Consider the following 12714-nt stretch of genomic DNA (forward strand, 5'->3'; position numbering starts at 1 on the left):
AAAAAAAAAATGAGTTAACACCACCAACTCTTGGTAAATCTTCTTGTCTAAACATCAAAACATGAGAAATGAGAAAGAAGAACGCAGTACATGCAGTGTGGGCAGGGTGGCAACAGGCATCTATTTAACACACACAACGCCAAGCTGTTGCAAAATCCTTCATTTATGCACTTCTTGACTTTTATTTTATCTGTGATCTTTACATTGCATTAACATTATTTCTGCATTACTTATTTTTACATTCAAAATGGGGCTGATATGGCTGTTAATGTCAACTTAACTATTTATTTCTATGCAGAACCAGAGCCTTTTTTGTGAAAAAGAGGAGCACTGGTACTCAGCCAGCTCCCTGCCCCAGCCCCTAGACAATTTCATGGTTGGGGCTGCTGAGGTGCCAGCACTCAGTACCAGCAAGTACCAGTGCAAACAAAGCACTGTGCAGAACTATAGCTAATTCAAACCATTTCTGGGAGAAAAACTATAATCAAGGATGACTATTTATTTGCAATTTTTTAGCCTAATACAAATCTAAAACAGAAGACTCAAACCCTGGAAAAGTAAGCGTTCTAACAAATTAGGTTCAGCACTTAAATGCTGTGAACACAACATTTGGATGAAATGAAGGTATGCCAGAAACAACTCACTTTAATTTTACAGTCCATGGAGCAAGATAGCAATATGTGGCCAGAGAGTGGAAACAGCCTGACTGCACTGACACCCTGTAAGTAAGAACATAAATTATTAGGGGAGAAAATGCAGATTGAACATATGGCTTTTTTTGCTAGGCCAATTATCCTCTTTTTGAAAGTGTTTAAATCAGGTCCTAAACAACAGTATCACAAATGCTGAAAGACTGTACAAGCTCTTCTTTAATTTCCTGCTCCTTTTAACTGAGCAATGCATTTTGAACAATTGCTATTGCTGACTCACCAGGGAGCAATCCCGAGTTGTGGCAACAGTTGCATACACCCCCTTCCTCACCCACAATGACACCCACCCACACCATTACCATGGCAGCCGTTGGCAAAGAAATACAAAATTGTGGGTTTGGAACGCTAGTTTAGACAAAAGAACAACACAGAGCTCTCCCCCTGCCTATCTGACCTCTTCATTATACACCCAGTGCCTCACAATTGTGATTACAATCTTCTTTATACTACAATCCTGGGACCTCTCTAGCCTCCTGAGGCCACTTTGAATTCAGACTTCTTGCATGACAAGAACTTCAACCCTGCAAACACTAAAGGTCATTGCAACTTTACTCAGGTGAGCAATTCCAGGGGGCTCCAATGCTGATCAACCAACAGATACATATGTAAAACTCCTCCCTCCCTGCAGAAGACTTTAAGATAGACACTATTTTATATTATGCTACTTACAGCACCCTGTTTCTAGGATGCTGAGCAAAGGGGCTTATAAAAAAGCTGAATTACATATGAAATTTGAAACATCACTAATAAAAGGAAGCTAAATCTTGAACTCTGAATGGGAGAAGTGAAGGAGACACTGATCCTGATAGTTTTCAAGTGTGTTTAAAACACTTTTCCTGTTTATATTGCAACCAAAGCCTGCTTAGTGCTCAACAAAGAAAAGAATCACATTTTCCTAGGATTTAAGTTGTGTTGGCAAACTTTTCCCCACTGAAATTTGCACATGTAAGCAATTGTTCACATGGGAATTATTTGCACGTGCACTTTTCTGATGAGTAAGTAACAGCTGCACAGTGATTAAATTGCTTTTGCATGTCCACATTGAGCTCCTTGTCGGCAGTGCACATCCTCACCAGGAGCACGTGGACCGATTTAACTGTCAGTGTGGGGCGCTGTGGTTTGGCTTTTGAAAAGCCAGCAACAGTTGATGTAAGCATCAAACAGCACGGTCGCTAAACTGACACTCCACTGACCTAACTACATCAGCCTAAGCATTAGGCCCCTTGCAGAGGCACAGCTAGTAAGTCAGCATAGGGGCAAATAAAATTTCAGCGTACATGCTCAGAATTCAGTTGATGTAAGATACTTCGTCTTGACCTAACTCTGTAGTGTAGGTCCAGACATTTTAAGCTTTATTTAGACTGTAACCAACACTCTGAATTGCACTCAGAGAAGATAGCAACAGCCGATTTCCAGAACACAGGGTCCCAGGGGCACAGTCTGTTCTTCTCAAAAGGCAACTAGACCCAGTCTGCAACTTCTGGATCCCCTGAATGCTCTTCCAGACTGGCTCCAGATTAGGTACTACAGCAGTCCTACCGTTTGGTAATAACATATTTGAACCAGAACGCTAACTGCATCTGGAAGGGTTTGAGAGGTGCAATACCTTGGCCAGCTAGACGTAAAAGAGTTGCTAGCCTCTCATTTAGGTGCATGAAGAACAGTCTAGTAAGAGTCTGAAATTTCCAGCTAGTCTGATGGTGATCAAATTAAACCAGAATTCAAGAAGCAGTTACATATTTTGTGTGTGTTTCCCCAGCTCCTCCCATCTTCGTTTCAGGTTTATCTGGACTGAGCTTAAGTGAGCTGGCTTTTACCCAGGACGCTTTATTTGTAAGAGTTACTGGCAAAGTAAGGAAACCCTTCTGTAACTGGTATTTAGTGTCACATAGCTAAAGTCTAAGTAATGTGGGGGTTGCACACTTCATAGGTTCTGTAGGCTGAGCTCACTGCACACACTTGGGGCTCTCAGCATCCCTCCTAGAAGCTCCCTGGGTGATACCCTCTCTCTTTTGAAGACTCCCCACACTTTCCCTCAACAGTGCTTAGGTCAGCATAATTTTCAGGGGGCAGCTTATTCACATCCCTGAGTGACACACATTATACCAATGTAAGTGGTAGTGCAGACAGTGTCGGTGAAGGAGGACTTCTGTATGACAAACTGTAGTCACCAACTACATTGTGGAAAATCTTGTGATGTTACTGTTAATAATGAAACAGTTTTTGATCGGGAATTGTGTTACAGGTCTTTCACAATGAGGGCAACGTTTTCATGATCCTTCAGAAATAAACCTAACTTGTTCATGCACTAGACCAGGGGTGCATAAAATGGGGGGCATGACATTTTGTAGGCTGGGTGCAGTGTGATCAGCTCCCCTTCCCACTGCCTCACCAGCCTTGTGCTTTCTCCTGCCTGGCCTCCACCACTGCTGCTGCTAAGGGAACACCCCCACCACCACTGGGCCAATCAGAATGCGCATAGGCCCTGAGTCAAGTGGCAGTGGCCGCCGGCCAGTTCCCAGATGGTAAGGTACCCTTCTGGGCTCCTCCCACTGAGCACTCCATGGAGCCCCCCAGCATCCTCTTCCCAAGCATCCCACCCACTTTCCGAGCACCTCCCCCACATCCCTTCTTGTGGTCCTCCCATCGAGCGCCTCCCCCCACATCCGTTCCTGTGGTCCTCCCATAGGTTGGGTGGCCCCAGCTAATTACAGGGCTGAAAAGTGGGGCCCGACATAAAACGTTTGCTCACCTCTGCACTAGACTATGGGTGAAATGCTAGTCCCACTGAAACCAGTGAGAGTTTTGCTACTGACGTCCTGGGAACCAGAATTTTACTACATATGTGCAAACCTTCAACTGTATGGAAACTGGTACAAGCTGCACCTCTCAAAACCTGGAAGCTCTGGTTCGGCAACACGAGTGGTCTGACGGGACCATGGATGTTACCGGACCAGAGAGCTGTCCCAGAGGTTATTAGAAAGAGGGCTTGCACTTGGGAGCCCTGATGGATGGAAGACCAGTAACACAGGACTCAGTGGCCCTGTGCAGGGGAGCCAGGTGGGGCTTATGTCCATGAGGCTGACACCCAGAGGCTGGGGTGGGGGCAGCATCCATCATCCCGACCCCAGGGCTGGAGTGGTACCCAGGGGCCTGGCTGGTGACCGGGCCAGAATCAACAGGGGCTAGGCTGTAGGTAAGCAGACCACTGGACTGGAGGCAGGGAAGCCAGCAGGATGCAGAGCTGGTGGCAGGACAGAACAGCAGGGGACCTCCCATCATCTGGCAAATTCCCTCATTTGGGACTGATCAGGTCCCGAGGGTGCCAGGTGAGGGAGGTACAAGCTATAAAATGAATGAATATACATCTGAGTATGTAAATACCTAATTTGTTTATGCACAATTTTGAAACTCCAGAAAATTTGTCTTGAATGATCCTGTTTCCATTGTTTTATAAACAAGAATCTACAAGTTACTTAGCCACAAACAAACAATATTCCCTACCTTTGTATGTCCAGACCATACATGGAGTTGTTTCTTTGGGAGATAGCATTTCTCAGGGGGTACTGTAGAACGGAGGTTAACTCCAACATCTTGAGGAACATGAAGATAGGATCTTCCTTGGTAGTCATACATTTCTTTAACTAAAACCAAAACAAAACCAAAACCCAGAATTCTATGACTTGCAGGGAACCTGAATTTTTTTTACTAGTACAGACTTGGGAAGATGCAACCACAGAACACAATTACGATTAAGAATTAGCTGTAAAACAGCAATCTTGCTCTGAAGAATGACCAAAAATTCCCCTTTGATTTCTACATTTATTGTGGCCCAGTCACTTCATAGTAAATGTGCCTAGTTTTCAAATAAGAAATTGGGTTTTTCTAATTGCTAGTCCTGGAAACTCCGTTTGGGTTCTGAACATTAAGCTTTTTTGTCAGGGCTCATTTATCACAACCACCAAACAAAGGTTCCAAAGACCAAACAAGACTCTCATCAAGGGCTCAAGCCAATATTTTTGAAATCAATGGGATTGTTTCCAAGTGTTTCAACAGGAGTTGAAGTCAGACCTAATGCCTTCAGTGGTGCTGCACAGAAGTAACGGATGGCAACTTATATCTCCAACTAGCTCTGTGAGTAGAATGTAGTGCATCAACAGAATTGTTACTACGTCAGATAAATATCTAATTTCTCTCTCAGAGCTGTTGGTCAGCCCAGCTAAAAGCAGTAAAGCTAGTCCACCCTCTACTTCCACCATCATCAACTAAATATGACTGAAAATGCAGAGGGAGCAAAATATCTAAGAAAGAAACTGTCATGTTAAGCACTGATGTTTCAGAGCATATCTGGCACTTCAATATTAGCTACTCAAGAGATGAACCTGTGCAATTTTAGGTAATTTACATACATATCTCATACAACCAGAAGGGACCTTGAGAGGTCAGGTCATTGAGTCCAGGCCCCTGCCCTCACAACAGGACCTATCGCCATCCCTGACAGACTTTTTTTTTTTAAATCTATTTGCCCCAGACCCCTAAATGGCCTACTCCAGGACTGAACTTATAACCCTGGGTTTAGCAGGCCAACGCTCAAACCACTGAGAAATGGAACGCCAATGTAGAATTTCAGTGAAATCTGTGTTTTGCTCCTTACGAGTATTATGTCTAACTTTTTTAGATTCATTCAACCTTAAACTCCAAGGCTGTGTCTACACTACAAAAACAACTTCGAAGTTGCTTACTTCGAAGTACAACTTCAAAGTAAGCAACTTCAAAGCTGAGTGTCTACACACACCCAACTTCAAAGTTAAACTTCGAAGTAGGGCACTATTCCACTCCTAGGAATGGAGTAAGGACTTCAAAGTTGGGCTCCCTACTCTGAAGTTAACTTCAAAGTAAGGGGAAAAAAATGTGTGTAGATTCTCTGCTGGCTACTTTGAAGTAAACTTCCAAGTTAGTTGCCAGTATAGACACAGCCAAAATGAAGTGTTTTTGCACGGGAATAAGCGATCAATAATTTAATAAGAGATACCTAACTAGAGAACAGAAGCACTGATGACTTACTTGGTCATAAGCTTGTTTTTTTTTTCCCCCAGAAATCCAACATTTATGGCTAAGAAGTACAGAACAAGCAGTTCTAATGCTTATTCCCACCTGAACCTTTCCTCTGAGAAAAAATCACTAGATACAAAATATCAGGTCTATTTGTTCTGTATTCTTCACTTTGTTGAATGAATGTTATGCTATTGACATACTAAGGTCATGACAAATACAGTAAGTCATGAATGCAAGTAATACCGCTCTTTCCTCTTCCCTCTATATCTAGGAGAGAAGAATTTCTAGTTAGGTATTTTCCTGCTGGTAGGAATTAGCACTAATGAAGGATGACTTCCAGTTTACAAGTTACCCTCTAATTTTATTAACGAAGGCCCTATGTATGCAAAACTGTCATTGAAATTACTGGGTGTTTCGCCTGCTTAGAACTTTGGGATCAGGTCCTGAGCAATTATTCTTATGTGAAGATGCAAGCTGTCAATGGGCCCTAACTCTACTTGGATACAACATGACAGCTAGAAAACTGAGCTGTAATAGACTAAGAACAAAATGTAAGTGACTGTCTAATGTTTAACACAATCTATTACAGCATATACTGTAATCCCAAGTATTACTTCCACATAATAGATCAAGGCATAAGACTGAACTTACATCAATTTGTTCATTAAGTACAAATTAAGTAAACACAAAACCCTAAAGATTTAATTCTGTAAAACAGCAAATGACAGTTTGAAGGTGACTACCAGAGTTTTTGAAATCAAGATACAAAAAGATGACACTGCTACTTTACTTTTAGCTATATCATCTGATACTAACCGAAAGTTATGCCTTTACTGCCGTTTCCTTTTTCTGTTAATTTTAAAACATTCAGTTGAGCTTGGTTATATCGTTGGTCTCTGCAGGGTTTCTTTCGCCCTGCTCCTAGGTTCTCTATCCTAGGCTTTGCCTATGCTAGGTATGCTTCACTAATCCAGAACAGGCCATAGTGTGAATGCAGCTGTACCAGCACAACTGTGCTTACTGGTTAAACTGTCCCCCAGTAAGAGAAAAGACATATCTGCATTCACACTAGGAGCTTCCATTGGCACAGATATGTTGGTCAGAGAGCACATCTCGTCTAAGGTCTGTAATGTAGACACAGACTGAATGAGAAAGCAAATTCTTATAGTTTCATATTGGAGCTAATGGGATACAAATTATATAGCTACCAGAGTGAGACAGTGGTACAGTGGCTGTGCAAATGCATTATATTATCCTCAATGATGAATGCAGTAGAAATTGAGAATGTTTTCTGCTAATATGGGTTAAAACTGTATGGATCACGCAAAACTATTTAAAAAAATCATTAATTTAAAATGGCATTACCATGTAAGATTGTCTTCTCTTCTCCAGGTTTATCATCTTCATGTTTGCCTTTCTTCTGCCTCTTTGCTGTTATTTCATCCAACTCTTTCTGCTCTTCCTAGCCGGGGGTGGGGGGGGGGAGGAGGAGGAGGAGTCAAGACCATATTAAAAGTTACCCTGAAGTTGAAGAGACAATGTCAAAACTGAAACATTGTTTATTCACTAGAATTAGTGAACTTGTTAAATGTGAGTATTAGAAATATTATTCACATGGGGAAAAAGCCAAATAAAAACAGTAAAATTTTAACCAAAGCCAGAGCAGCTAAGAAAACTACATGTACTCTAGAAACAATTTGTCCCAATCATGCTTATAGGCTATAGCTAAACTAACATCTACACTACCGCTTATATCAGTATAATTTATGACACTCAAGGATATGAATAAACCTGAGTGACATTAGTTACACTGGCACAAGTGCAGGTGTGAACAGTGCTATGTCAATGGGAGAGCTTCTCCCTCCACCTCTTGCAGAGGTGGTTTTTGTATGTTGACAGGAGTGCCGTTTCCTACTAGCATAGGGTGCTCTTCACCAGATATGGTGCAGCTGAGACATAGCTGCAGACAAGCCCAAAGTGCCAATGACTGAACAGAGATAAGCATTGTCTTTTTTCCTACTAAAGAACATTGCTTGACCATTCTTTTCACCCAGCTGCTTCTGTTATCGCACAGGAGCTACCCTCAAGCCAACAAAGCAAAATATAAAATCTCTTCTAAAGCCACAGTCCAATTTTTCAAACATAGCACACTTAAAGCACCATGTTCAAGTGTATCACTGCTACAGTGCATTTGGTCTCCACTGCCCTATATGGGTGAAATCACAAGATTTCTTCTAAACCTGGGTCTCTGCCATGCTATGCCAGTGCATTGCTAACAATTCCTAGCTGCTTAAAAATGCTCACCTCTGAGGGTTTGGCTACTTCTTTCTCATCCACGTATTTTGCCCATGGTCCCAGGAAGCCATCAATATTAGATGCATCGTTCTCTTTGAATTTCTTCCTTTTTTCTGTTTTCTTTTGTCCTGTTTCAAATACAGTTAAACCTGCAGGAAGAAACATAACACCATACACACTGATGTTTATGCAACATTTAACTTCAAGAACACAAGCCATTGTATTTTTAGTATAGAAACATAAGTAATATCAAAAGGGAAGAGGTCTTCAGAATCACAATGCTGCTTTACTAATCTACTTAAGAATGTACCTAATTTAAACAAAAGTAATGAGAATATAGGTAAGCTGTATGATGGATGGCTGCTATAAGTTACTTAATCATTCACACGAGTCCAAATTCATGTGAAATCTACCACAGTATATTTACTGTTACTCTTTTGCAGCCCTATGGCCAGAGTGACTAGGCATTTTTAATTGTTTCATATTTTGCACTGGTTAAAGTAGGACAAACAGTTGAATACAGACATCCTGACTTCCCTTAAAACTAAGGTTCCCTATTCTACCACCAGATATTTTTTTAAGAATGCTAGAGAAATAATTAGACTCTCCATCATTTGTCTGCACTCCCTCCCTTCATCCCAAACATCTTCTAAAGTCTCACACTGACCTTTTCACATTCACAAAATTTGTGTTTTCAGAATTTCATCATTACAATATACAAATATTAAGAGAAATACTGAAGGAACAGCAAGTTTTGGACATTAAAGGTTAGATTATGGATTACGTTTTACAAAATTCTCCACAGAATGATATATATTAGTGACTTTTAAAATAACATACACACCCAGAAATTCTCAACACTTTTCTAGTGCATATGAATCAAAAAGTGACACTACCTATAAGCAAAAGGGAAAGAGCCAGTGTACTGTCAAAGCAAACAGTACACATGGCAAATAAAATTAAAGTTCTCACAAACTTTAGATTAACTCCCGATGGAATTAGTAACAGGTTAAGTTTTAATTTTAAATATAACTTTTATATTGACTGTCTCCAATGGAATGGTTATGTGAAAGGAATGCTAATATTCTGAACTTCACTTTTAAAAAGAAAGTGAAATTAAAGCCTTGTAAACCTCATTTGAAAATAATGTAATGAACTACAGCAGCATGTATTAAACATAACAAATCTCAGACTATATGGAGAGGTTAGTACTCGCGAGAAGATGTTTACAGAAGCATCATTTCAAATGCAAAGAAACCACTTTACTAGATCTAAAAACATGTAATACGTTACATCGAAATAGTAGCCCTTTCGCCTCCAGTAGTCAATCCTCTTAACAACTTGTATACCTCTTCCACTGGACTACATTTCAGTAGGGTTTTTTCCCCCTTTGGTCAGAGGGTATAGCTAGGAGCACAGCTCCATTTTGCTAGCTATTTGTAATATGAAGTTGCAAACAGATGTGTTAGGGCAAACTGGTGCATACAACATTTACCAGTTTAACCTATACAGGTTGAACCTCCCTCATCTGGCACCCTCAGGACTTGATCTGTGTTGGACCAGAGAATTTGCTGGACAACAGAGAAAGGTCAACATATTCTATCACGTTACCAACTCTTCCACTGCTTACTGGGCTCATAGAAGACATGTAGAGGTAAATTACAGTTAATAACAGCACAGAGAGCCAGGACTGATGGCTGTAAACAAACTTTATGGGACCACAGGAAATATGGACACACCCCTGATAAGTGGTCGTCTGGGTAACTAAAATCATACTGGATTATGGAGTTTGCCAGACAAGAGAGTTCCAGATTAGAGAAATTCAACCTATACCACTAAGTAGTATGATACAGCTCATTAACTCATTTTAATCAGCTATAGCAATGGAGGAAATTTTAGCTTAGAGCACAAAGGAATAAGGATGACACCACAGGTCAGTTCAACTCCAAACCTACAAATCTGTTAAATGCACTTGTATTAAAAAAAGTTCTATTCTACTGACAAATCACAGTCTGAAATCAGATGTTAGAAAAACATCAGACTATTAAAAAATGTTCACATTCCAAAAAACAACCATCACCCTGAAACCCCTTACCTGTTCTTAATCTGACAGAGGAACTACAGTTCATCATTGATTTGCAAAAGAAAATCATCAGAAACCTATTTCTTAAAATTTCACTATCACCCATTATTTGTATTCTATAAAACTGAAAACACAACAGAAAAGATGGTCATTAAAACCATCTTGTTTTATATCCCATTTGATATGATTTACCTTGATTCTTTTCAGCTTCTTCTACAGAACCAATGTATTTAGCAGCAACGTCATGACTATCTAGAGAGGGATCTAATGCATAACCTAGAATAAAAACAAAAATACCAGTGATTAGCTGAAATTTTTGCTCTGCATGTGCTTTAAATGCTCTTTTTGGTGTACAATTCTCCTCCTGATCCTCAGGGGACCTTTGCCCCAATAGATCTTCCTCAAACCCCTATATTTAAGACCTCTACCTAAGCCAAGCATTGGATGAGATATGCTTTGAGGTCCATCATTTTTTCTCTCTATGTAGCTACTGTGGAAGTATAAGATGTGACATTGTACATAAAAGAGTTACATTGTAAAAAGAAATTAAATGACACTATGATACAGTGTTACTTCTGAGCTCAAGAAGGGGAAGTTATGTTGATACTGTGTGTAGGAATGTAGAGGGGGTTTGGATGGAGCCAGGTGTGCCTGGGAAAGCAGAAACCAGAGCAGTAGGTGCTAGACAGTAATTAATTAAGGTAACCAGGGAGTCATTGGCAGGGGACTGCTAAGGGTGATATGGAAATGAAGGTACCTGACTGGTCTCAAGGACTATATGGGGTGTGTGTGTGTGTCTGTTTTTTTCCTTTGTCTATTAACTTGCCTTCTTGATCTGTATAAATTAAGAGACCTGAGCCCTGGTGGGGGACTCGCTTTTCTAAATGTATTAGCAGAGCAGCTTTGCTAATAAACAGAGTGGTCTGACAAATTGTGAGTCTTGAGTCTAACTTTGACAATTTGGAGGTCCCACTGAGATGGCAAGCGTCTTCGCTGAGGCTGTGTGATCCCTGACTGCCTTGCAGGACGACCGTGGCAGCCAGCACCTGGACATTTAGTCCGAGCGGTCCTCCATGAGACGGAAAGGTGCACAACCACAGCGCAGTCTACGCCATCGAACCTGTTGGTTCCCACTCTGTTCTGGTAGGGGTCCCGGGATCTAACTTCTGGAATCTGGTCCTGATCAGGTAATTATTCTTTCTGGGTTTTGACCGGTCTGAGGACTGTCCTGTCTCTGTGTCTATCCGTCCTCCCTGTGGTGTGTTTGAATCTGGGTGCCATCTCCGTCCGGGGACTGGCCGACCAAGGGGTTCCCATCCCCGCGGTCTGAATAAGTGAAATCTACACAATTGCAGCCGCACCACACCTTGGGTATAACCCCTGGTGTGAAAGCAAGGGCAATTGAGGCAGTAGCCTGTGGGCTCCTTTCTGTGTGTTGCACCGGGTACTGCTCTGACAAGCCCGAATTTCCTTCTTGTGTGAGTGCTGTGTGAAGTCCTCCTGGATGGGTAATCAGAAGTCTAAGGTAGAACAGTTCCCTAAGGGAACTCCGGCTTATTTTATGTATTTTAGGAGGGGTCCGGACTCTTGTAGGTTTCTTGAGAAATGGTCTAAACTGACCCTGGAGAACCCCAAATTGCAGTGGCCACTCTTGGGACAAGGACCGAGTGAACGCCTTAAAAGACAAACTCATCCTCCCAAAAAACTAAATTGGCAAAAGGAGAGGTAGACTGCTTCATGCAGTGGTGGGAAGAGGCAAATCATAGGTGGACTGAATCAAAACTCACCTCTCTTAGAAATTCTAATGATAAATTAAAAGCCCAATTAAATGCAGTCTCTCCCATCACCAGTCCGAGCGCTCCCCTTTACCCAGTCCTGTGTAATGATCTGGATCAAACCCGACCCCCACCATACTCCTGCTCGAGTAAAAAAAATGGGGTGTGGGGGGAGAGAAAAGCCTTCAGTAACTACAGATGATAAGAGCAATGATGAGAATGAGGAAAATACCCTCACTGGCCTCGCAACCCTGCAAAATATTATGAAAAGACAACCCAAAGCAGACTGCAAAAATTCTCTTGATCTCGCTATCTGGAAAACAGAATCTGATGGGAGGTTTTAAAAAAAAAAAAAAAAAAAAAAAAGAGAATTCTAATAAAAATGTTGTGGCACCCTTATGAGTCCTTAAGGTGGAAGGAAGTGAGCCCATATGGAATTATAAGCCCTGGACCCGTACGGAATTTTTGTCTATAGTTAGAGGTTTTCCCAAGCCACAGGAAAATCCTATCAAATTTGCTGAAGAGTTTCTGTTAATCTGTGAAACCTATGAACCCTCCGAGACAGACCTCCTCCAACTGTGTAAACTGTTAGCCTCTACCAGTCAGTATGAAAAATGGTTGACTGCCGCAGACTGGCCAGCTGAGGCACGCCATTCAACCATGAAAAATACTGACCCAGTTCAATTACTGTAGACAGTTCCAAACCTCTGCCTCGCCTGTTTCAGTACCCTTTAAATCCTGAAGCAGAGGCTGGTATTGCTCCAGTTATAACTGCATTGAAAGAACAAGGAATTAT

At 41.4% G+C, this 12714-nt stretch overlaps 1 protein-coding gene across 1 annotated transcript in view; it reads right to left on the minus strand.

Annotated features, from left to right (window-relative positions):
- CDC40 (cell division cycle 40) overlaps positions 1–12714 on the minus strand; it is a 70348-nt gene that overhangs the window by 26825 nt on the left and 30809 nt on the right. The window contains exons 4-8 of the mRNA XM_074990758.1: positions 10336–10419; positions 8070–8209; positions 7131–7227; positions 4215–4354; positions 645–719 (exon numbers count right to left, since the gene is read on the minus strand). Of these exons, the coding sequence (XP_074846859.1) occupies positions 645–719; positions 4215–4354; positions 7131–7227; positions 8070–8209; positions 10336–10419 (536 nt within the window). The remainder of the gene's footprint in view (positions 1–644; positions 720–4214; positions 4355–7130; positions 7228–8069; positions 8210–10335; positions 10420–12714) is intronic.

The sequence above is a fragment of the Carettochelys insculpta genome, chromosome 3, assembly GCF_033958435.1.
Source record: "Carettochelys insculpta isolate YL-2023 chromosome 3, ASM3395843v1, whole genome shotgun sequence".
Classification (NCBI taxonomy): Eukaryota; Metazoa; Chordata; order Testudines; family Carettochelyidae; genus Carettochelys; species Carettochelys insculpta.